A 23,460-nucleotide genomic window follows, 5' to 3' on the forward strand; every position below is an offset into this window, starting at 1 on the left:
ACACAGCCTTATCGCAGGAAAATCATTTAGCTGGGAGACAGGGAGGTTCGTTCCTCCGCTGCTCTCAGGTGAACTACTGAGCCGTTGCCATTTGTGTGCGCAACTGCGTTCATTAGGCAAACGTGGGGCTGCGCCAGCAGTCAGGCCCCTCTGACAACGACCTGCCCGGGGCGGACGGGGTACGGCTCCGTGCCCGCTGTCACCCCGCGCAGCCCAGGGTCAGGCACAGCCACTTTCCATTCGTTGGGAGGTGAGAAACAGCCCCAGCCAGGCCTGCGAGCGCTGCTTCACCTCCACAGGCCCGCCGCAGGGCACGTCCCCAGTGCTAGCGGCAGCGAGGCTTCGGCCCCGGCAGGGAGCGATGTCCGGTGCGGGCCCGCTGTGCGCTGAGGAAGCCCTAGTCCCCGTTCTCCAGCCCGGGCCCAACTCGAAGCGGCCGCCTCAGTCCCGGGCCCACCGCTCGCAGCCCCGCCCCGCCCGGGCGCCGCGCACGTTCTGCCAGCGCGCTGACGTCAGCGGCGCTGATAGGCGGAGAGGCGCGCTCCGCCCGCCCTCCCTCCCTCCCTCCCTCCCTCCCTCCCTCCCTCCCTCCCTCCCTCCCCTCCGCCGGGAGCTCGCGCTCAGTCCGCGCACGGCCGGAGCCGCGGGTGCCAACTGCTGCCTTCGGCTCTGTGCGCGCGCGCGCACGGGGAGGGGGGGGGGGAGGGGGGGAGAAGCGCGCGCGGCAAGGGAGGGGGAACCGCTGCGGGAGCCGCCGCCGCCAGCCAGGCCCGCCCTTCCCCCACCCGCCCGCCCACTCCCCACGCGCGCGGGCGCGCGCACGCCGGGACCGTTGCTCTCGCGCCGGCAGGGCCCGCGGCAGCATGAGCGGCTCCCGCTGACCGCCGCCCCCCGGCCGCGTCCTGCCGCCCCCGGCCGGGCCCCGTCGGATGCCCGCGTCCCCCCCGCGCCGAGGATGCTGAAGATGAAGCTGCCCCTGAAGCAGACGAACCACAAGGCGGCGGCGGAAGAGGCGGCGGCAGCCGCAGGGCTGGGGCTGAAGGAGCCCGGCGGTGCCCTGGACTGTCGCCTCCAGCTGCAGCAGGTGCCCCGGGCGCCGGCCCGCGGGGGCGCCGCCGCGGGGAGGGGGTGCGGGCTGGAGAGGCCGAGTCAGCTGCACGGCTTGGGGCCGGGGCCGGGGCCTGGGCCTGGCCCGCCGCCCCCCCCCGCCGCGCTCACCGCTCCGGGCGGCGGCGGGCCCGGCTCGGCGGCGGCCCGCACCGACAAGGAGACGGTGTACGAGTGGTTTGGGCTGGTGCTGGGCTCGGCGCAGCGGTTGGAGTTCATGGTGGGGCTGTTGGACCTGTGCAACCCGCTGGAGCTGCGGTTCCTGGGCTCCTGCCTGGAAGACCTGGCCCGCAAGGACTACCACTGCCTCCGCGACTCGGAGGCGAAGGCCAACGGGCTCAGCGACCCCGGACAGCTCGGCGACTTCCGCGACCCGGCCGTGCGCTCCAAGCTCATCGTCTACCTGGCCCTGCTGGGCTCCGAGAACCGGGAGGCCGCCGGCCGCCTCCACCGCCTCCTGCCCCAGGTTGACTCCATCCTGCAGAGCTGCCCGGCGCGGCGGCCCCCGGCGGGCGCTGCCGAGGAGGAGGGGGCCGAAGAGGAGGAGGAGGTGGTGGTGGTGATGGACGGAGCTGGAGAAAACGGGCAGGCCGCCCTCCCCGCCGCCCAGGGCCTGGGCTTCGGCGCGCAGGAGGAGCTGCTCCTGCTCTTCACCATGGCCTCGCTACACCCGGCCTTCTCCTTCCACCAGCGAGTCACCCTGCGGGAGCACCTGGAGCGGCTGCGGAGGGCCTTGTGCGGGGATCAGGAAGAGGAGGGCTTCGGCCGCCACCAAGCCCAGGTAACACCGCGTCCCGGTCTCTTCCCGCCGCGCCATCTCATCAGGCGGTTCCCTCCTCCTTCCTTCACCCCCTCCCGATTTCCTAGGAGCTGGAGGCAGTCGCTCGCCTTTCCCCGACACCTCCCCCCCTCCCCCCCCGGGGTTGAGACGTGGCCCGTCCCGTCTTGCCTCGTTGCTCGTCCTGTTCTCCCCCGCCCCATGGCAGTGTAGGCCCCGGCCAACCCCACAAGTTGCTGTAGTGTCTGGTACGAATGTCTTGTTGTGACGTAACAGTGCCTGACTATTACGTAGTATAATCGGGGAGGGAGGGATGACTTCTTTTCCTAGCCTGCCATGCTTTCTGGAGCCCTGCTTTTTGAAGGGTGAAGAGTACTGCTGCAGCCTGACTGGCTGCCTCCTGCCCTGTGGGCCACTGAAGAAGTTGTGCCATGCAGAAATAAAACCGACAGCTTGACTAAACTTGTAAAAAATAATAATAATAGTAATGCTAGATAGACACCGTACAGCCTAAGACAGTGTTCTCTAGAGGCTTAAAACAATAGAATGCGTAGAAATATTTTTTTATATGGAACTTGTTTCCCATCCCCCCAAATGAGACTTAGGCTTGGGCTTGACAAGGATCAGGGCAGCAGTCAGGGGTCTGTGGCTCTGCGGCAGGTTCTCTGAAAAGCCATGTTCAGTAAGGTGGCTGAAGGCATTTGGGATGGGGTGGTAATCATTTTGCTAAAGGAGCAAATTAAAATGTCGCAACTGGGGCTTCTGTTCAGAGAAAAGCGTATTTTCTGGGTGGCTGTCAGGAACCAGCAAAGCACATCTTGAAGGCAGATGTGCCACTTGTTGCTAGAAGGTGGCTGTCACTGAGAATGATGACTTTCAGTGGCACTGAAGCCTTCACCTGTGCAGCAGCTGTGTTTGAACTAAGGTTTTCCCCCGGTGCCGTTCATTGCTGCTGTCTTGGTGAGTGTTGGCTTTAAAATCTGCCCCACGTTTATGCAACCAAGCCATCATATTAGAGCTCTGCGGTTTTTGGTCCATAGATGGCCTCTTGCGCGAAGGGGAAGAAAGGGCTGGAAGGCTGCTGTTTATGATGGTATTCAACTGAACACAGTTTTCATCGGGTACTTAACAGGCAAAGGTACAAAATATTAAGGGTTTTTTGGATTTTGTTTCTAAGTTTACTTGCAGTGCTACCCAATTCAGCCACTCCCACAAAACCATTTTACATTGCTTGCCATATAAAAGGAATGGTTCCTAAAAAGGAGGTAAAGACGGGATATGCTCTTGAGGAGCACTTGGAGGAGATGGGAATGAATTTCTAAGCCTTCAAATACATTTAGCACATGCTTGTGTCATTTTAAGGCCAAAGCACATTTGGCAGGTCATAAACTAGTGGGTAGATGTTATGATACTGAAATCATAATGAATTTATAGCATAAGTCCAAAACCTGTTTATTTTGGCTCATTGACCTGCATCATGTCTAACTCTATCCCAGAATGAATCCTGGAAGTCCATCTTTAAAGATCGAGTTGCAGGAAGTGGTAAGACTGGATGCTGTTCTCCCTGGGTTTAAAGTGCTAATAACTGGAAACATACTTCCTGCCTGAAACTGGCATATAGTTGTAGCTGCTCAGTGTGTCCCACCAAACACATTAGGCGATCAGGCTCTAGTCAGTGACTGGAATTGCAGTCTGGGTTGTGCAGCATTCTGGCTTTGGTGTAAGAGCAGCCGTTCCAAGTTGTGGTGGTTTCATTTACTCAGGGAACACCGAGACCGAGTCAGCTTGGCTGAACGTGCGTATCGCATAGTCCCTAGGCCACACGGGACTGAAACAGCATCCCTTTTGTAGGCTTTTTTCCCTTTCTTAATGGCTGAATTGTAAATACAGCAGAGCATCTTCTGGGAAATAATGGCTGACGGGGAACAGAGGGATTGATGGGTTTCTGCTGAGTATTTTCAGTGCACGTTCACAGGGACAGTGGGACCCTTGCAGATAAGACAGTGGTGGAAATGGAGTTAGTAGCACGGTTAAAGACTTCCCTGGCAAAATGCAGCTGTACAGTTAAATTGGGCTTGATTTAAAATCATGTCAGGTGTCTGCAGGCTTTTTATCCTCCTTTAATCTCTGAAATTTAAGTGCCCTCAGGGCTCTGCATTTGTGAACTAAAACGGTTCATAAAGGCCTCTTTGAATCTTTCCTCGGCTGGCCCCGGGTCAGAAGGGCTGGGCTCCCTCTCTGGTTACAGCCTGTGCCCTGGCCATGCTGGCAGCAGCCATGCCGCACCGGCGGCTTCACCTCCTGGCCCGCTGATGCCCTGCGCCCCTCTAGCCTGCCCGCACCGGGCTGGGCTGTGTCTCGTCCCCCCCCAGCCCGCGCCCGGGGCTGCCCTGCCGCCGTGCCTCACGGCTGCACGGTAAGGCCCCGCGGCGGGCGGTTCCTGTCGCAATGGCCGCACCGGGCAGAAGGAGTTGAACTTTCTCCTCCGCCGTTAAAGAAGGACAGCCCGGTTCCGCGGGGGCAGGAGAACCGGTAAAGGGCGGGGGGACGGACCTCGACCCACAGGGCACCGTAAGGGCCCGGCAGTCTCTCCCCTTTCCCGGCCTGAGGCGGTGACCTCTCGCTTTGTTTGCGGGGAGGAAGGATCGATCATGGCGCCTCCCCGCCCGGTGAGGGCACGGCTTTCGTTCCCCTCCGCCCTCCCCCGCCGCCCCGATGGGGGCGAGCCGTCCGGTGCGCGGCGAGCCGCTTGGCCAGACCCCTCCCCGGGCCGGGATGCTGTGACTGATGGTCACCGCCGCTTCCCGCCCCCATTCAAGATGGCGGCGGCGGAGCCTACGCTCCTGGTCACGTGCCGTCAGGGCGGTTTCCTCTCCGTCCCGCCGGGGGAGGGGCGGCGGCCGCCGTTGCATAACGGGGAGGGGACCCGGCCGGTCCCGCTGGGCCGCGGGCCTCGGTCTGAGAAGCTGGCCCTGCCCGGGGCGCTGGGGATCCCGCAGCCCTTCTCCCGAAGGGAACGGGGTTGCGGGGGGGTGTGGGGAAGCCTAGGGCGTGGGGAGACCGTGGGGTCTTTGCGGGAAGGCTTTGCCGTAAACACGGCCTGTCCCGGCAGGGGCTGCGGTGTGCCCGGTTTATCGAGCAGATAAACCACAAGAAAAGTTTTGTGCTGAGAGGCTGCTAGCTCAGTTCTGGGCTTCCCTTCCTTAACAACCCCGAGCTTTCTCAGCTCACATCTTCTGAACAATCTGAAGATGGTAGGAGAGCTGTTGTTCACATGGCCCGTGAAATAACATGTACCTATGTACACTGCAAGCAGTGGTGACGTGAAATCAACCTACAGAGGTGGTGGCGTTCACACCTGGAATTGAGCCACGTAGTTTATTTGTCAAGTTCAGATTCTGAATTCCTTATGGCAAGGGCTATGTTACTGCATGTGGCGTATCTAACAAAATGGCTTGGTTTGCAGTTTCAAGGAGCTACAACATTTAGCTATAATGAGCAGCAAAACTTGAGAGGTTCAGCTACAGAGAGTTTGTGGGTGATTTACTAGAACACAAAGCAGTTTGCTTTTTCCCATAATTGGGATTATGTTTTCTGGATAGGATCTGTGCTGTCTGATAAGATGGAGCTCACATTAAAGTTGCTTTTTGACAAAGGATTAAGCGGATTGCTGCTCTTTTTGGTCTCCTATTTTAATGATCCTTTAAGAACTTAATGTTTCTTAGTGACACTTTTTAACAAATATAGCTGGAAATGGCTGATAAATCCAAAAGTAATAGGAGATAGGACTGTTGGAGTGAGATGGGCAGAGGTAGGATTGCCTTATAATTGCATGAACTTTGGTTCTTTAAGAAAGTGTTCTGAAATACTTTTTTTTTTTTTTTTTTTACATAAGGTAGAAACACTTGGTACTATTTGCAGATTTTTAAATGAAGGTGTAGTTTATAATGACACCTTTTGGAAAAAAGTCATTGATACTTTAGGCTGTGCAGAATATGAACTTTGAATCTAAAGTTGAAATAAATCAGGAGCATTCACATCTATAGTCATAAAACAAGCATTAATGTGCAAAGAGTCTGCTGATACCACTATATGTATTGGTTTAAGTAACAGAACACATAGCTTAATTCTTGTGTTGATTGTATTTGGTAATATAATAAACCAATATAATATATTGGTTAATAAGTTCATCGGTATCAAAGCTGTTACAACATGATAAACAATAAAGTCAATCCCATCCAAGATCTGAGATCAGAACACTGAAACACTGAAGGGGTTCTGAATATGTGCTAACATAATAAATGTGGCTTATGTTAGACGCTAGAACATCTAATCAGGCATACTTGACAGTAATAGAACTAAGGTTCTGTTGAAATAAGCAATCTCCTGGAGATAATGGTTTGTTGAATAGTATTATAATTAGCTGGCTGGAGGTTTCTTTACAGAAAAAGTCTCTACTTGCAAACAAAAGAAAAGTTTCTATTTACAGAGTACTTTTCTTAGTGTCTTCTATTTATAGGATATTTTATCTGCAAATTAGAAGAGTGCTTTTATAATTGATTTTCAGTGACTTGCAGCAGAACAAGGTAGTAGAACTTAATTTTAGAATCTAAGAACTCTATCTGTAGGAACAAAAACACAGGCAATCCCATTTTGAAGCTGCAGCGTACTCTTTAGTGTCATAGAGCTGAGTGTTAGGAGAAGTGTGTCTTCAGAGTCTGGTTTAAATAAGAGACAGAAAGATAAAAAGTGTCCTTTTAATGTTGGCAAAGATCTTCTAAATGGTGGTATGCTCCAGGAAAATACAAATGTTTTACAAGTTTTGCATATGGAGATAGAAGTATTCCAACTCCCTCAGTCTCTGTGCAGGAACTTCTCTGACTCCAAACAGGAGTTAAGGATTTCCAGAAACGTTACTGGAAGTCTTCTGGAAAGGAAGTCATAACTAGATAAAAGACAATGCCTAAAATTAAAGGATTCTGTCTAAATGTGCATGCTAATGCTCCAGGAAATTGCTGAGTAAAACCTTTCACTGCTCTTAGTTGTTTTAGTTGTTTGGTTCTAAGTATGAGGTATCAGGACAAGAGAAATTTGTAGGCCTGCCCAGTCCCTTTATAGCAGCAGTAATCAGCCTCTCACTGATTTCCATGCCAGTTTCTTCTCCAACATATTAAATGAGCAGTGACAGCATTGAAAACATACCCATGACTTCCTAATGCTTGCACTTAGATTACTGTTGTTAAGCTGTGGTCTGTTTTTCAGTGTTGCTCAATGTTGACTTATTTGTAGATAGCAGGATCTCACTGGGCTTGGAGTACCAAGAACTCCCAGCTCTTTCTAAAGAGCTGCAGAAAAGGATGCAGACAGCAGCAGTAAGATGGCTTTATCTGTGAAAATACTGAAATCTATAGGATTCTGTCTACTTAATTCTCTGTCACTTCATTTATTTGCCAGTATCAGTGTCTAGTCATAGCTGCCCTAGAAAAGACTACGGTTGATTCTCCATTAACTCCATTAATATTAAATGTCTACTTTTCCTTCAAGACTTGGGGAATTTCTGTAGTATCCTCCAAGTCTAAGGGTTTATACTTCCAGAGACTGAAGCTTGCAGAGGACAAGCTCAGAGATCTGGCTGGAAACTGCGTTCCTTCCTGAGCTTCTTGCCTTTCCTCAACCTCTTAATCTTGTCCTTTTTGGGAGAAGAAAGTAAAATTACTTTTAATAGTTAGTGAAAGGAGATTTAATGCCTTGGGAAGTGTCTTAAGAGTGAGATAAGAACATGACAGATTTTCTGTTATTTGGAACTTCCATACATGAATGAATACTTTTAAACTATTCGGCTTAGACCTCTTGGGTTCAAGAACTGGACAAAATGACATAGTACCCTATGTCAGTAGTTCAAAGTAGTAATGAAGGCATTGTCTCTCCTCAGTACTAATTGTACTTCAGTGAACCATTCTTAAGGGGCAAAGGTTTTTTAAATCTTTCTGTCGCTCTAGGCCGTTGTGAGAATAGTTTTAATATCAGTCTCAACTAATACATTCAAGTAATTTTCTTCTTATTTGCTCAACAGACAATTGTAAAAGTCCTGAAGTTATACAAAGTTGCTGGATGAGCAACTAAATAGCAAAGCAGTCACACCTGAACTGTTGCATTGCTGGCTTTAACTTCAATTCTCTACTTTGTCACAGGCTAGCTAAGTTGGACTGGAACTGTGGTTTAAAACCGGTTAAAAGCTCAGATGCAGATGGGACTTAGAATATGTTGTGTTTCTAGCAAACACAAGGTGCGGTATTCCCCCAGCACTGTAAATCATTGCTGCAGCTGACTGCAATGTTGTACCAGCTGCTGAAGCTAGTACTTCGTGTAATTGTCACAGGCCTCGATAGCTGAAGTTGTTAATGCTGCGTAAGAGGTTGGTATGCCCTTTGTCTCAAAATTATCATGATTCACAGTGCTACAAGTTAGTCAATATGTGATTGCTGAAGCTGTCATATAGTGTGCTTTTCTTCCCTGAATCAGCTGATGTTTATTCAAAAGGTTTATGTCTCCCTCATAGCATTTTGTGGCTGCCTCTTACAGGTGAGCTCTTAAAATAGTTTCGCTAAACAAATATGCCTTAAAGTACTCTTGGGTAACCGTGCATTCTCTATGCAGTCCAGCTTACTAGATACGAGTTAATAGGGCAGTTGCACATTATCCATTTGAACCATATGTTCAGCCAGTCAAGCTTTTATTTTGCATGTTATGGGATTTTAGGTCTGGTCACAGAACCACAAAATGACTGAGGTTAGCTGGGACCTCTGGAGGTCATCTTATCCACTACCTTCCCCCTTAAGCAGAGGAAAGATTGGTTGCCCAGGACCATGTCCAGATGGCCTTTAACTATCTTCAAGGATGGAGAGTCCCACAACCTCTCTGGGCAACCTGTGCCAGTGCTTGGTCACCCACAGTGAAAAAGTGTTTCCTGATTTTTCAGAGGGAACCTCCTGTGTTTCTGTTTGTGCCCACTGCTTCTGGTCCTGTCGCTGGGCACCACTGATAAGAGCCTGACTTGATCCTCTGCATCCTCCATTGAGATGTGTGTATACATGAATACATTTTTATAGGTATAGGTCCTTTTCTGCAAAGCTGCTTTCTAGTAGGTTAGACCCCAGCTTGTGTGGTACCTGTAGTTGTTCCTCCCCAGGTGCAGGACTTTGACGTTCTTGTTGAAATTCATGAGGTTCCTGTCAGCCCAGTTCTCAAGCCTGTGATTCGGTGTGGAATAAGCATTACTGGTCCGGAGGTTGATTCTGCCTGTGAAAAGATAACCTAACAAGGAAGCATTTAAGTTGTTTGGTGACTGTAGCCAAAAGAGAGATCATTTGGTAGATCTTTCTGGTCTTAGATCTTGAGGCTGATTCTGTTCTTAGTCTTGTAGGACAGCTGTCTGCATCTCAAATAAGTCAGACAATGACATTGCGTAGTCAAAAGCTTGCAAACTGAAGTGTAACTTAGCAGCAACATCAGTTGGGTAATTGTCTTCGGTCTTGGTCTTGCATTTGGCTGGCAGCTTTGCCAAGACAGTAGTGGATTTTTTGCATAGGAGATGATCTGTTGCATCAACAGTTGTCAATATTAAACAGATTTTAAAGTTTTGCTGCCCTGTATGTTTACATTTGTGAGTATTAAACACATGTGCTGGATTTCCATTTAAGTATAAGATGGCATGAATGTTCTATTCCTGTATCCAACCAACAGCAAGAATTAGGTGATAAGAGTGCAGATGGAGTTGTACACAGTCTCGAGTACAAGGCTTCCTCTTTGCCTCTGTTGTCATCAAGAGGGGATTCAGAGGCATGTAAGTACAAGTGCAGTTTCAGGTGATTGTTGCTTATTAAGAGGTGGTATTTAGCCATTGTGGTAACTTAGTGACATAGCTATGTATCTGTGTATCACAGTTGTGAAACAGTAAGGGGGGTAGCTTGTAAGGATTGTTTTAAGCAAATAATGGCTTTTGTCTTGTAACTGGCACCACATCTATTAATGATTGTTCTGACATCACTCAAATTTCTCTAAGGTACAGAGCTGATAACTCATGATCATGAGTTAGACCTTGATTCTTCCAAGATGCCTTCTTTCATCTGGTTTTGTTTGCCAGTTCCCACTTGTACCTGAATGAATGAGCTGTGCCAGTTTACATCTGCGCAGTGTGCAAGCCTGTGTGTGCTGTCCCTAACAGCACATTTACTGAAGTCTTGCAGAAAAATAAACTTTCGTATTTGGGCATGTAGAACTAATCGAGCTGTCCAGCTGCTGTAAGCAGGTTTCTCTTGTTAGTGCTCATTAGGGCTGATGCATGAATAGTTCTTTTATGAAAGTGCAATGCAAACATCAGAAGACTTAGGTGCATCAGTCACTTGCTCATGATGATTAGTAGGCTATCCAATAACAGATTTCATTACACATTGCCAAGCCAATACCAGAATGACTTTTTTTGATCAGCTATCTACGTTAATAGAAGGCAGAGTTTGGACATCTGTCATGTGTAGACTAGCTGAGATTTGCTCAGCTCACATACGCTAGTTATACAGAGCAACATCCTTCCAAGTAGGATGGCTCTCCACTTCAGACATTTGGTGCTTGATTTTACAATCCCAGGAAATATCTCAAGTGATAGTTTGTGGTTTTTTTTTTTTAATGTGTAACTTTAATGTGGAAGATGTTTTAGATACAAAACTCTGGTCTAGGTTGTGAGAGCAGACAATTTTTAGAGCGGTCTCTTAGTTTGTTTCACTTTCAAGGAGAAATGTAGTTATTCCTCTAGCCCGGCACAAAGATGTGTGTGATTATCAAATTAATTATCTGGCAACTGGTTTGGGGCCACCCGCATTTCTTGCTTCACTGTATTTTAATCATTAGCAGCAGCACTATGAGCTGCAGTGAATCCTTGCATGTGAAAGCTTTACAGTGACAAAGGCTTATGCAAGAATTAACCTTACACTTGCGTGTGTTGTGTGAATACATTTTATTCATTGACAGGAAATGACTAGCACAATTAGCACCATACAGTATGACCGTTGACAGGAACTCCTGTCGCTTGTATGCTAGAGCTGTCCGCTCTGACAATGCCACTTGTATTTTAGTTACTTGTGAGTGTTTGATGTAGGACTGTCACAGTAGCTAACACCAAATGTGAAGAGTTGCAGTGCAGCTTAAGATAGGATCTGAAGCTGGCACAGAAACAACCCTTGCAGGCTGTAAGGTAAAGTTTATGACTGCCCTGGATTGCCCTACTGTCTGCTTCCCGTGTTCCACTAGGTATTGTGAAAGCCATCGTTCACACAATACTCACAGCACATATTACTGGTTTCACTTTCTAGTTGAAGAATTTCTCAAGTGAATGAATTATGAACTTTTTTTACAGTTAGGATGATTTATAAAATCATCAATATCAGGACTTGTTTAAATACAGGTTTGAACCGTGTAATATTTTGCAATTTAGAGGGAGTCTTCAAATATGGATGTAGTTCGCCTGGTACGGAACGCTGCCATGGATAGAAAAGTAACCATTCTAGAATAATTATCTGCACAAATATTTGAACACTGTTACAAAGATGATGTATGTGCTAGGTTAAAAGCAGTTTTCTAGTATTGGGAGGTGTAGCAGCAATATTTAATGTTTCTTTGACATGAGCTGAGCAGAATACATCTTTGAAGTAAATCTTATTTTCACACCTCTCTTCTAAAAACTGCTCACAATTGCTTTGACTTCTTAACTAGCAATTGTCTATTAGAATAGACTGGAATTTATTTTTCCATTAACCAAAACAAATAGCCTGACTTTGAATGCAAAGGAAGGTCTGACTTTGAATTTGATTGGTTTTAGATCTACTTGTGATTAGGTGGAATTCTCAGCTTGTTTCCTTACAATGAATGAAGCACTGCTTCCAGCTCTTACAGTCATGTTTTCAGAGGTAGAAAAAGACATCTTAGAAAAGTAAACCAAATTGAATAGTTTGAGAGCCTCTGTCAGAGTTAATCCAAGTGTCTGTCGTCTTCTTTATGTGGTGTAGAAGAAAGATATCTAAGTTGCTTTTGACAAAGTGTGTGGCTGTAGTTTAAGGAAGACCTTACTTCTGCCAGAGAACTGATACTGAGCTTCTCTAGAAATCTTTGTTCAGTTGTTTGATTTTTGTGTCAGGAAGACATTCACTCTCATACCAAAATATGTACTAAATTTGTTAGCTTACGTAGTTTGGATACATCCAGTTAATCAGTAGGGCTTTTTATGGACACTGTTAAATGAATCACAGTTTTAACAGGGTAACTTTAATGCTCAAATGCTAGCTTTGAGTGAATAATGCATGACCAGGAGTTAACACTTAAGAAGTGAAGTACTTGGGTTTGGTTATGTCCACAGTTGTTATGGAGTGTCTAACAAAACAGTATTAATGGGAGTCTTGAGGAGCATGCTTGTGACTTTTTTTTTTGTTTTAATTAAACTAAATTTGCAAATTTGCCACAGCTGTTAAAATGCAATCTCATTGATATACAGCTATTTCCTTTTTTATTCCAAGCCTGACATTGTGCTTATAATTTATTAGATATTTGGAGCATGAATGTCGTGGTTTTGACCAGATTGACCAATCAGAACAACAGATGGCCCCTCGCTTAACCCTCTAAGGAAAAGAGAGGAGAGGAATGATAAAAGAGATTTGAGTTTAGAAAAACTAAACTACTTTAATGAAAATATTAATAAATAATGAAATAATAAATAATAATTTTTAAAAAGGGAAAACAAATAAATAAATAAAAGTATACAGTATATACAAAACTGTATCAAGATCCCAGGATGATGATCATGTCACCAGCAGGCACAGGGGAAGTCCCAGGCTGGACTCGGTGAGGCTGGACAGGTGGACCCGTCCTGTCCGCTTCTCCCTACAGGTGTGACCCCTCTACGCTTTTCCGCTTCCGACCTGCCAATGGGGCAAATAACAAATTTACCTGACCTTGGTTGTTATAACAATAAGTATAAGCAAGGGCCTCTCTGCTTACCATTCCTTGGTATAATCAGGTCTTATCACTATGAGAGCGAGCAGTTGCTGAACAATATGCTGTTAATTTCAGAGTTTAGTTAGTTAGAAGAGGCCCAGCTAAAAAGGTAAAATTACTGAACAGAAAATTAGTTCTGTTTTACCTCAAACCAGGACAATGAAATACTGTTTTGATCAGTTACGTTTGCTGAGATTGTTTGCTAAGTGACTACGGGCTAGAATGAGCTTTATCTTGAGGGAACAAAGCATGCTCTATATTTTAAGTCTGATTGCTTTGAAACCTGAAATTACTGACGCTCAGTGTAGAACACAAACGCATATACTGATTTAGATGAAACAGCTGAAATGTCGTTCAGCTCCTCAGACCATCTGTAGTGCAGTCTAAAGGCACATAGATGTTCGCCTGCTAATTGTGTACTGCTGTTGATGTGACTGATGAAAGTTAGATTAACAATATGCTCAGGGCAGGCTTGATGCCTGTGTGCTTACTGAGTCCTAAATGAGTTGAATGCACTGTTAGGAGTTGCCACAGTTTGTACCTACGTTGTACATGATGAAAAGCTGGTTTAGGAAGATGAAGCAAGCTTTAGTTCGTGCATCTGTCAAATCTGAAGAAGTTCATTGAAGAATTCACAAAGTGCAAGAGGATTCCAATGTCTTTTGTCACCTCTGTGCTTCCTCATTCTGCTCTGCCTGTTGTGGCAATCTTGGGGTCCTCTGTACCAAAGAAGGTAATTAGTCTGGGCTGCTACTTTGTCCCTTTATGTTGTGCAAGTCCTTCAGGAAAAAAAAAAAATCTCACATATATTCTGGCACTTATTTCCAGAATCTTACCCTTCCCATATTTAAATCTTCAGATAGTATTCTTATTTTTATGTTTTTCCTTTACCCATGTCTTATGAAGGTCTTTCAGTGGAGCAATGTTCCTCCTGAATAAAAGGACCAGATTTTGAACTTTTAAAATACATCTACTCCAAGAAGCATCAATTTCTCCCAGGAATTTTATTTGTTTTATAGAGCTACTAATGAGAGAGATATCTATTTACCATCTAGTTTTCACGCAGACCAGTTGCTAAATATTTGTGTTGCATTGAATGTCCTCTATTTAACTTGCTTCTTTTGAAAGCTTTCCCAAGAAACCTACTGTCTGTTTGAGCTTCCAGTGCTTAATAAAAAACAGTATTTGGTTGATTTGTGGTGCTAAATGGAGAATTACCTTCTCTCCCCCTCTGTGCTCCTGCCTCTGCTGCTACCATCAATATGGTATTTGCATATTGATGACATTTAGGTACCTGATAAGCTCATATGTTATACTACTTGTTACAGATGAATAGAGGTGCCTCACTTAAAATGGATTAATCCAGAAACTCGCTAGTAACTTCCAGTATTTTCTCATTCTTTGTGGATGTATCTTTTTAAGGCAACGTGTCGATGAAACATGGAATTAAACTGGTCAACTGGCAAAGCAAGTTGCATCTAAAGTCATTGGACATTTTTAAAACATTTCTGAATTTTGCCTTGGTTGGTCAGTTGTTTTTTTTAACAAGATCTGGTCATTGAAGAACATGTAGATTGATACATTAATGTCTTACCTTAATTTGGGAAAAATCGTGTAGGCTTTTGTTACCTCAGAGAAACCACTTGAAGTCCATGTTCATCTAATACTTTTCTGTAGTTTATCGTTAGCCTGATTTGTTCTTTCTTCTCTTACGTATCTGTGCATGTTAGCTGTCTTGTATGTTTTCATAGAATTGTTTAGGTTGGAAAAGACCTTTAAGGTCTAACCATAAACCTAGTACTGCCAAGTTTACCACCAAACTGTGTCCCTAAGCACCAAGTTTTTTAAAGACCTCCAGGGATGGTGACTCCACCACTTCCCTGGGCAGCCTGTTCCAATGCTTGACAACCCTAATGCTAATGATCTTGAATTGTCCGGCTTGAGATACCCTACAGGCACATGATCTGTCTTCCACCCTGTTTTACTTTTAAAATAAGGTCAGTGAAACATTGCAGGTTATAGTTGACAATAAATAAATATAAACGTAAGAACTGAAATGGCTAATGACCACCTTTTTCCCCACTGTCAAGAGCTTCGGGATTTTCTCATGTAGAATTTGTTTTGGTAATTTCTGCTGTTTAGAGCAAGCTTTGATAATAATACATTCTATTAAGACACTTCTGTTTGTTTTTTTTTTTCCTTCTCGATTTAGAATGACTTTTCCCATAGTGACTGCATGTCAAGTAATGAGACTAGTTTGCTAGAACGAACCACAGGACCTCATGATGGACTACCAATGGCTTCCCATAGACCTCAGCGAGAAGGTATGTTGTCTGATGTTTCTTTTGAGGAACACTTTAAGGCTTTTTTGAACGCTAAACTCTGCCTGGAGTTGTAGAAATCTTGCATCTGTCTTGCTGTTCAGCTGAACGAGCAACTGCAGTGATTGGTAAGTATAATAGCTTCTCTGCTGCATACTTGGTCTTTTCTTTATTATAACAAGTTGTCATTCTTGTTAGCTGGTAACTATTAGTGACTGCATGCATGAAAATTGATGGCAAATGGTCTTCCTGAAAAAAGAGGTGGGATTTGGGAGAGAACAAGAAAATTTAATGCAGTTGTATTAATGGTGTTCAGATTTTTGAAGCAAAACTGAACATGAAGGTACTGTGAAACAGTGGATAGCTTTTTGCTGCTTGATTTACTTGTATTTGATTAGTCTTAAAAAGCGAAGAAAGAAAGAAAAAGCACATTTTTGGAGGTTTTATAGAAGTGGTAGTTTGGAGAAATGAGAGGCTTTCCCTAGAAGTAAGTATTCTTTTGGCTCTGTTGGGGAGAATGAGAACAAGGCTTCAGAGCGTAAACAGAATTCTTCTGTGCAATTGCCAGCACAGTTTTCTTCTCTTTGAAGAAATGAGCATTATTGAAAACAGATTTATTCTTACCCTTTATTCTCCCAAAAAGATTAGTGAATCTCTTGTCTACCCAAAATTAGTCTACGCTGTCCTGCAGATAGTGAAGAGCTGGCAATCTGGGAAAACTATTGCTATTTCTTTTGTCCTCATAAATGTCTTTTTGTTTCTACTGTGGAGATTTAATTACACTTAGAAGGCAGGAAATTTGAGAGTTGCAATTCCTTCCAAAAAAGACAGAGAAAGATTATGGCAGATTACAGACAACAAACCTGTTTCAAATCCTTTTACAGGGTTCAAAGTGTTCATATTCACAAATTAGAAACACAAAAGGGAGATTCTCTTTAGTAACACTTGATTTAAGTAACAGAAGCACAGAAAAGTTGAATAATTGAATCTGGCAAAGAGCTTAAATACTTGTCAGCATTCATATTGTCATAGTTAGAAACTACAGTGAAGGATCAGAATAATTTTGTGATATTTGGTATAGAGGTGTGTGATAGAAAGGGAGTCCCTGCTACAGAAATCTCCTTACTGGGTTAGAAATATCACTGATAATAAAACATGGTTTATTTTATTCTCAGCTGTGGTGAATATGATTTTTAGAAATCTTAACTTATACTTACAACGGAAGCAGTGTTGTGTATAGATACGTTTGACTTAATTGTCCTGAATGCATGTATTGTGTCCAAAATAAATGTGGAAGTGTAACACACCTCATTGGCTTGTATATTAAAATATTTCTTCTTTGTCTAGCCATGTAGAATATTTAAAATCTGATGGTAGAAACAGAATTTTAAAGTGGTCTTTTGAAACTGTGGAACTAAAGCTGTGCAGCAGCAACACTGTTAATTACCTGTTGTATCACTTATTATGATGAAGCATGCAACAGCAACAAAAAGAAGTTAAGGAAGCTGAAAGTACTACATTGTATAATAAAATTTCTTTATACTTGAGGACAAATATATTTAGCACTGAGAACATTCAATAGCTTAAAATAAACACAGTGTCGTTAGAAAAGAAGCTTGTCTGTGAATGTTAATGGTGTTAGTTTCCATAATTATGTATGCTAAATATATGCATATAGTGAAATGCAATTTAAATAATAATTCTCGGTTCCAGTCATGGGAATCAACTTTTTAATTAACTTACGAATATCAATTCAGCTGATGGTATCAATTTTAACATTGACCGTTAAGAAACTTTGCTGCACCAAAACTCATGTTACGGCATAGTCCTTTTTCTTTCAGTGCTTTTATCTATATCAGAAAAGTAAAAATTAAAGTCACCAAACATTTGTTTTTTTGCAGTATATAGGTGTATGTTATTGTCTGGCATTGATAGCGCATCTCAGATTTCTTTGCTTTGTAATAATTAATCTTCATTTAACTGATAGAAATGAACTGCTCATCTAGCGCCCTCACGCCCAGGTAGAGGGTTACAGCCAGCGTACACCAGCATGCTCAGTACTTGTCAGTCTTTGTACTAAAAGATTTTGAAGCTTTAACACTATCACTAGACTTACATGCTGGCTTTTTATTCCTTTAAGGAAATTGCTAGTACTATATGATACTTTAATTGTAACTTTAACAAAATTCGTTACAGATGTTTAAGTTAGATGAAATGGCAATTAGCTAATCTTCAAGAATAAGCTTTGTGACATAAACTTGTAGGAGGTTGACTTTGGAATTTTTTTTTTATTGTTATGCATACTTCCCAATTTATCCCATGTAAACATGCAGTTAAAATCAAAAGGAAAGACATTAGCTGGTAACACAACCCTCCTCCTACCTCCCCCCCAAAAAAAGTTTCAAAAGCATTGAAAGGAAGCATTGATGGTATAGGGCTGGTTAAACTGTTCTTTAAATAAAATTTTTTACTTGTAAAGATGTGTTCGTGCTTGTAAAGGAATAAAATTCTGTTGAATTCTTAGGCCAGCATAGGAGGAAAAGTGAAAAGCCCATCTCACCTACATGAGGAATTTTTATATGGAGTATTACCTGTGCAATGTTATGTGCCCTCAAGAAAACATCCAGACCCCGAAAGCCATACGGTGCTGCTTCTTACCAAGTCACAGCCAGAACTTGGCTAGACCTGAATAAAGTAGACTGGGGAAGGAATGTTAAAGTAGCTAGTACTTCAAAGTACCCCTCTTCATTTTCAGTTCAATTTAATGATACAGTACGATTGTAGTAGCTTTCTGTTTCTCCTCTTCATTTTCTGTTTGCTAACACTAATTTCTGTCTCCTTCAGGCCTTCCCCAAGTGTTTCCTTCCACCTAAGTGCCTTTCAGAAATGTGGTTCTTCTGCCTTAGTTTGCTCTCATTACTACTTGATGTTTCAGAAACGTGGATGTGGAAGGCACTGTCACTGGCTTTTATCAGCGCTTATTGCTTCTTGGAGTAAAGACACAATTTGGTTTCCTTTCATTGTCTTTTTCACTTACAGTGGTTATATTGTTGTGTTTATGTGATTTTTCAGTCTGAATAAGCTTCTGGGTAATGCACAGATTCTCATGATCTGCAATGAAGGGGCTGTGGTCAGGCCAGAAAAATACTTTGTAGAGAAAAAGGCTCCACCTGCCCCCTGCAGTTTGTTATAGTAAAATGGCATCTGAGAAAGAATGGAGTCGTGTGAGTCAGTAAATAGCATACAGTGATTCTCAGAGTGTCTAGGTAAGTAGATACACTTTGAAACTGTAATTTTGGCATGTACAGTAAGGTGTTTTTCTTTCAGCTGTACACATTGAGAAGATAACCCTGAAAGGAGTACCAAGAAAAAGGGCTGACAAACATTTGGAGTATACGTTCAAAGTAAGTAAATAACCTCCAGAATATTAAAGTAATTGTCTTCATGACATCTGCATATTGTAGATACATACAGCTTGTTTCAAATACCTGCTCAGAAGGCAGTTTTGAATTATGTGGGGGTCTTCAGAGCTTCTTGGAATTATCGTATAATTATCTTGGATTCTGCGTGCAGATCAGGTGTTTTATGTAACTGTGGACATAATGTGTAAAACATCAGCCATAGCCGGGTGTGTTACATCACTTCAGGGAACTTGGCTTTTGCTAATTTGGGATAAGCATTACCAAAAAATGCTAAAACTAGTTGATTGTTCAAGTCGCATAGGAGCACAGTTCTTGTCTCTGCAGCTATATATTGCTTGGAGTCATATGGTCACCTTAGGTCTCTTTCATGAGTGTTTAGCATAAGATGATGGTTCTTGTGGGTTTTGACAAAACTGGAGGTTGTTTTGTTTGTTTGCTTTGGAGTTCATTTGTTAAGGTAAAAACAAACAAGCTAAAAAATGTCAACAAATTTGAAGGCCTACCTAGTATAGTCTTCATGTATTATAATAGCCAGAGGCAACATTTGGAACAATTATGTGAGTTGATTTTAAACAAAACGTGAAACACTGCTTCACACTACTTTGAAAGAGAAACTTTGGGTATTGAGGTCTGCTATTAAAGCCTGTAGGTGTTAAATAATAGCTGCTAAGGCCGTTGGTGGTGGTGTTCTACTTGAATCAAAGTAGTAATTTTCGTAGCAAGAACTGACTAACATTATGAGTCATTTGGCCAGTAGATGTGAGTCTGGTAGTATACCAGATTTGAACATAGAGTTAAATTTTACCTTTTTTTCGCAAACAAAAGAATGTTTTAGATCAAACTTTATAACCATTTGACATGAGTCATGGCAGCCCTTTGAAGAGACAAACTTAAAAAAATGCCATTTTAAGCTGAAAACTGATGTGTTTATCCCCAAATTTGATATTGTATTCTCTAAATCATAGAATCATAGAATTGTCTAGATTGGAAGGGACCTTTAATAGATGTGAATTACAGGTTTTTCTTTTCAGTTATTGCTGGAAGCTTAAAATTAGAGTTAAATTGATGTATATAGTATTTCTGTTCTTCAAGTAGTGGCAACAGATACCTTGTTGATCATACCTGAAGGTAAAATTTGTAAAAAAATTCTGCACCCTTCTTTTGCTGAGGACAGTAAAGTGGCATTTAGTTTTCAAAGTCTTAAAGGTTAACTTGCCCAAGTATTTCAACCTTTTCATAGATCTTTTGTCCAAATAGTCTGTGAACTGAGTACTAAGTAAAATACAATAGTAGGTAGGAGAGGGTTGTACAGAATGCCCATATGGATTATCAATATTTAAAGTCAAAAAATTATTTTGAAAATTCAGCACGTAGACAGATTTGACAGTGGTTTTGAATTTCTTTGTTAAAGGGGGAATGTGGAGATATTCTGGGAACTATTTGAGTAAGCTTGAAACTCCTCCACCTCAGTTCTTTTAGGAAAGAGTTTCCTCTCCTCATCTGTGCAGGTATATACTGTGCTCCTCACTGCAGATCATTTTGTGCTTGCCCAGACACTGCTTTTTTAAGGTTATAACAGCAATTACAGTCATGGCTTCCCAACTGAGGGCACGAAGATTAGTTGGCATTTCTGGGGACTATGCTGAAGGCAGTTGGTGGTTGACATTATTCTGTTGACTCTTGGGAGTAAATGAATGTTTATAATTGCCATCTCCACTCCCATTACACAGAATCTTCCCATGCATGTAATGGGAATCTTAAGACCAGAAGCGGGTTTAAAGCCAGGCAGCACTCATCTAACCAAGCTTACTTCTTTTTTTCTCAAAATATGCATGTGAAGGTGCTGTTTTACTACTTGCATGTTGTGTCAGAACAATAAGCTACTGAAACTTCATAGAAGCATATACCAAAATGCCATCTGATTCTTGAGTAATTCTTCAGTAACTTGCAGTACTTTTTATGAATTGTACCCTACAACAACTTCTATGTGACCATGTAAGATTCAAGCCTGAGGAAGATGAAATTATTTTATAGGTAATATAAACAAAGAGAGATTATTTTTTTCCACTCATGATAGTGGCAGTGCAAGCTTAATCCACTATATCTGGCCTACAGTCCTTTTTTCTGGTACCTGGTTTTTGCAGCTAATGATACCTGTTTGATAAAAGTCCTGTACTGTAATTACAGAGCCTTCTGCCTGGCTTCTTTCTGAGTTAGTAAGTCGCTAATCTTTAGGGACTTCATTGCATTCACCTGAATTGGTTCATACTCCCTTTAGCCATGAAAGGGAGTAAATAACATGAAGTTGATCTTAAAATTAGCGTAAGTCTTTGAAAAGGTACACCATTATCCCTGTTTTGCCTGGTATTTACTTATCTGCAAGTGTTGACTCTTATACTGAGATCGTCAGATTTATGGAAATGTTAGGATCAGCTAACTGGTAGGATATTTGGAAAAACAAACTTTCTTCATTCTCTTTTCCTTCCTTACTAGGTAATCTGGTCCGATCTTTCGGTAACATGTGTAACAAAAACACACCAGGAGCTTCAGGAATTCCTGCTGAAAGTATGTAAACACTACTTTTATATTTCAATACATATCAGGTTTATAATTTCAGAAGTAGTGTAGGAGAGTGGTGATTTCTGGGGTGTAATTACAGAAACAGAAGCATGCCACTAGATTTTTCTACTTCACAATTGTATTAACTGTTCAAACCATATATATTGTGGTGGAGCAGCGTGACAGATGAAGCAGCTCAACAGAATGTTTGAGGACTTTCCCAGGAGGAGGTCATTTGTCTCATCTGAAATTGCTCTTATAATTTTAATTGAACTACCATAAAACTACCAGATGAGTTTTTAATGTTCCCCACAGAGTTACAAGCACTGCTCGTTTGCTTATTGGCGTCCCTGGTAGAATAACCTTGGAGAGTATCATTTGTTATGGCAGAGCCATAAGCATAATAGTTCTTAATTTTACAGTTGTATTCTTCAGTAGTAAAAAAGCAGGCCTATTCATTGTCACAAGGAGTTAAATTTGAGGAAAATCTAGCAACCATTTGTGCCGTGTGTGTGTTTAAAAGACGTAAAAGTTCTCTACGTTGTTCTCCCCCCTGACCCCAAGCAGGGAATGCATTTGTGTGCGTAGGCCACATGTAGACCCCATGAGACCACGTGTAGACCCTTGAACTGGGTGTTTTGTTGCCAGTGTCTAATCTTTTGGGTTTCACCTATTCTGGAAGATTCTGTATTAAAATTCCTCACTGTTCAGGGCACTAATGAAAGATCTGTTTTGGGCATGTTTTGATGGCATATGGTGTTCTTAACTGCAGTGTTAATTGCAATTGGAACGTCAGTTACTGTACAAAGGTCATTGTCTTGTTCGCTGTTTCACTTATCAACATTGTATTTTCCAATGCTGTAGAAACGAAGCAGTGAGTATTCACTGCTGCTTTAATCTAGTTGGAACTCTTGGAACTAGGTATTCCCAGACATTGATTTGTGAGGATTTGACACCTGGTTGCATCTGGTTGCAGATGGGGTACCCCACAACATAGGGTGCATGCATCTGTTCCTGAAGATAACTTTAAAAGCAGGACTATCATACCAGATCCCATGCAGCTCTGGGATGAGTGTTCAACTGCATGCCTCCTGGTCTCTTACCTGTAAAGTAAAGATGAGCACCAGTTTCTGATATGGAACCTATCTTCTGATATAGAACCTACTTCCTGCCAGGAGGAGGAGGAGCCAGGAAAATAGACAGGATCCAAAATGTTGCAGAACTGTCTAGTTTGATGGCAGCTCTAAAGATAATGGAGTGTTCCATGTGCTGGCTTGACTGCTCCAGCAGAGTCTAGATACACTGAAGATGGCAGGACAAGAGGAAGACAGGCACAGGCTGCTATGAGCTTGCTGAGGTGTTCTGTGGAGAATGTGCACAGCTGAAAAATGCATTTGGTTTGTGTTGGTTTAATAGCTGTAAGTAGAGAAGAGAGAATTGTTAAATAAAGCAGGATAAAACTTGGACCTTGATTTAAAAAGCACTGTAGAAGTGCGAATGCTGTCCACTTCATACGCGCTTGCATATGGCTTTTTGTTGTTCTTATTTCCAGTCTGCATGGCATTGTTAAGTAGTATGCTCTATTTCCTAAGGACAGAAAAGAATGGTCAAAATACTTGATAGGAACTTTCAACGTTATGGGTGAGAGGAGTAAGATAACTGTAAAAATTGTTTCATAATAGAAGCATTGATGGGAAAAACTAAGGTGGTAAATGGGATAACTTGGATGCTTTGTAGTTAAAGAGCGCCTTCTCTTTAGTGATAAGCATAAAAAGTTCTTTGCATGTTGGAAATTACCCACATATGTGGAAAGACTAATAAGCTTATAAGTAACGAGTCTATCTCATTACCTGAAGTTAAGCACCTAATCTTGGGTTCAAATAACTAAATCTTTAACTACAGAAGGAATTCCTTTTAATGAAAATTTTAAAGAAAAAAATGTTGTGGCTGTTCCCAGAGACACATTTAAATACAAAACATCAGGACTGTAGGTTTGCTCGTCTCCATGCTTCTGCAGTAACTTTTTGACACCTTTTTGGTTAATACTGACTAATTCTTCAGAGTTCCTTAATAAGCACATATTAAAGCTGGAGGGGTCAGTTAAGAACAGCTGCTTTCAGCATTTATTTCTGGTTTTGTATCTAATATGCTTCAGATGCTATAGCACTGTACTAATCTAACGCTATAACAGCACCTACCTGCTTGGATTCCAGAAGTTCTTTTATGTATGTCA

The 23,460-nt window shown here is 42.9% G+C and overlaps 1 protein-coding gene across 1 annotated transcript in view; it reads left to right on the plus strand.

Moving 5' to 3' along the window:
- The first annotated feature begins 955 nt into the window (after nt 1-955).
- The window catches only part of ZCCHC2 (zinc finger CCHC-type containing 2), a 42,851-nt gene continuing 20,346 nt past the window's right edge, over nt 956-23,460 (plus strand). Inside the window, exons 1-4 of the mRNA XM_074146621.1 lie at nt 956-1,888; nt 15,138-15,249; nt 18,574-18,650; nt 21,162-21,233. Of these exons, the coding sequence (XP_074002722.1) occupies nt 956-1,888; nt 15,138-15,249; nt 18,574-18,650; nt 21,162-21,233 (1,194 nt within the window). The remainder of the gene's footprint in view (nt 1,889-15,137; nt 15,250-18,573; nt 18,651-21,161; nt 21,234-23,460) is intronic.

The sequence above is a fragment of the Numenius arquata genome, chromosome 4 (assembly GCF_964106895.1).
Source record: "Numenius arquata chromosome 4, bNumArq3.hap1.1, whole genome shotgun sequence".
Classification (NCBI taxonomy): Eukaryota; Metazoa; Chordata; class Aves; order Charadriiformes; family Scolopacidae; genus Numenius; species Numenius arquata.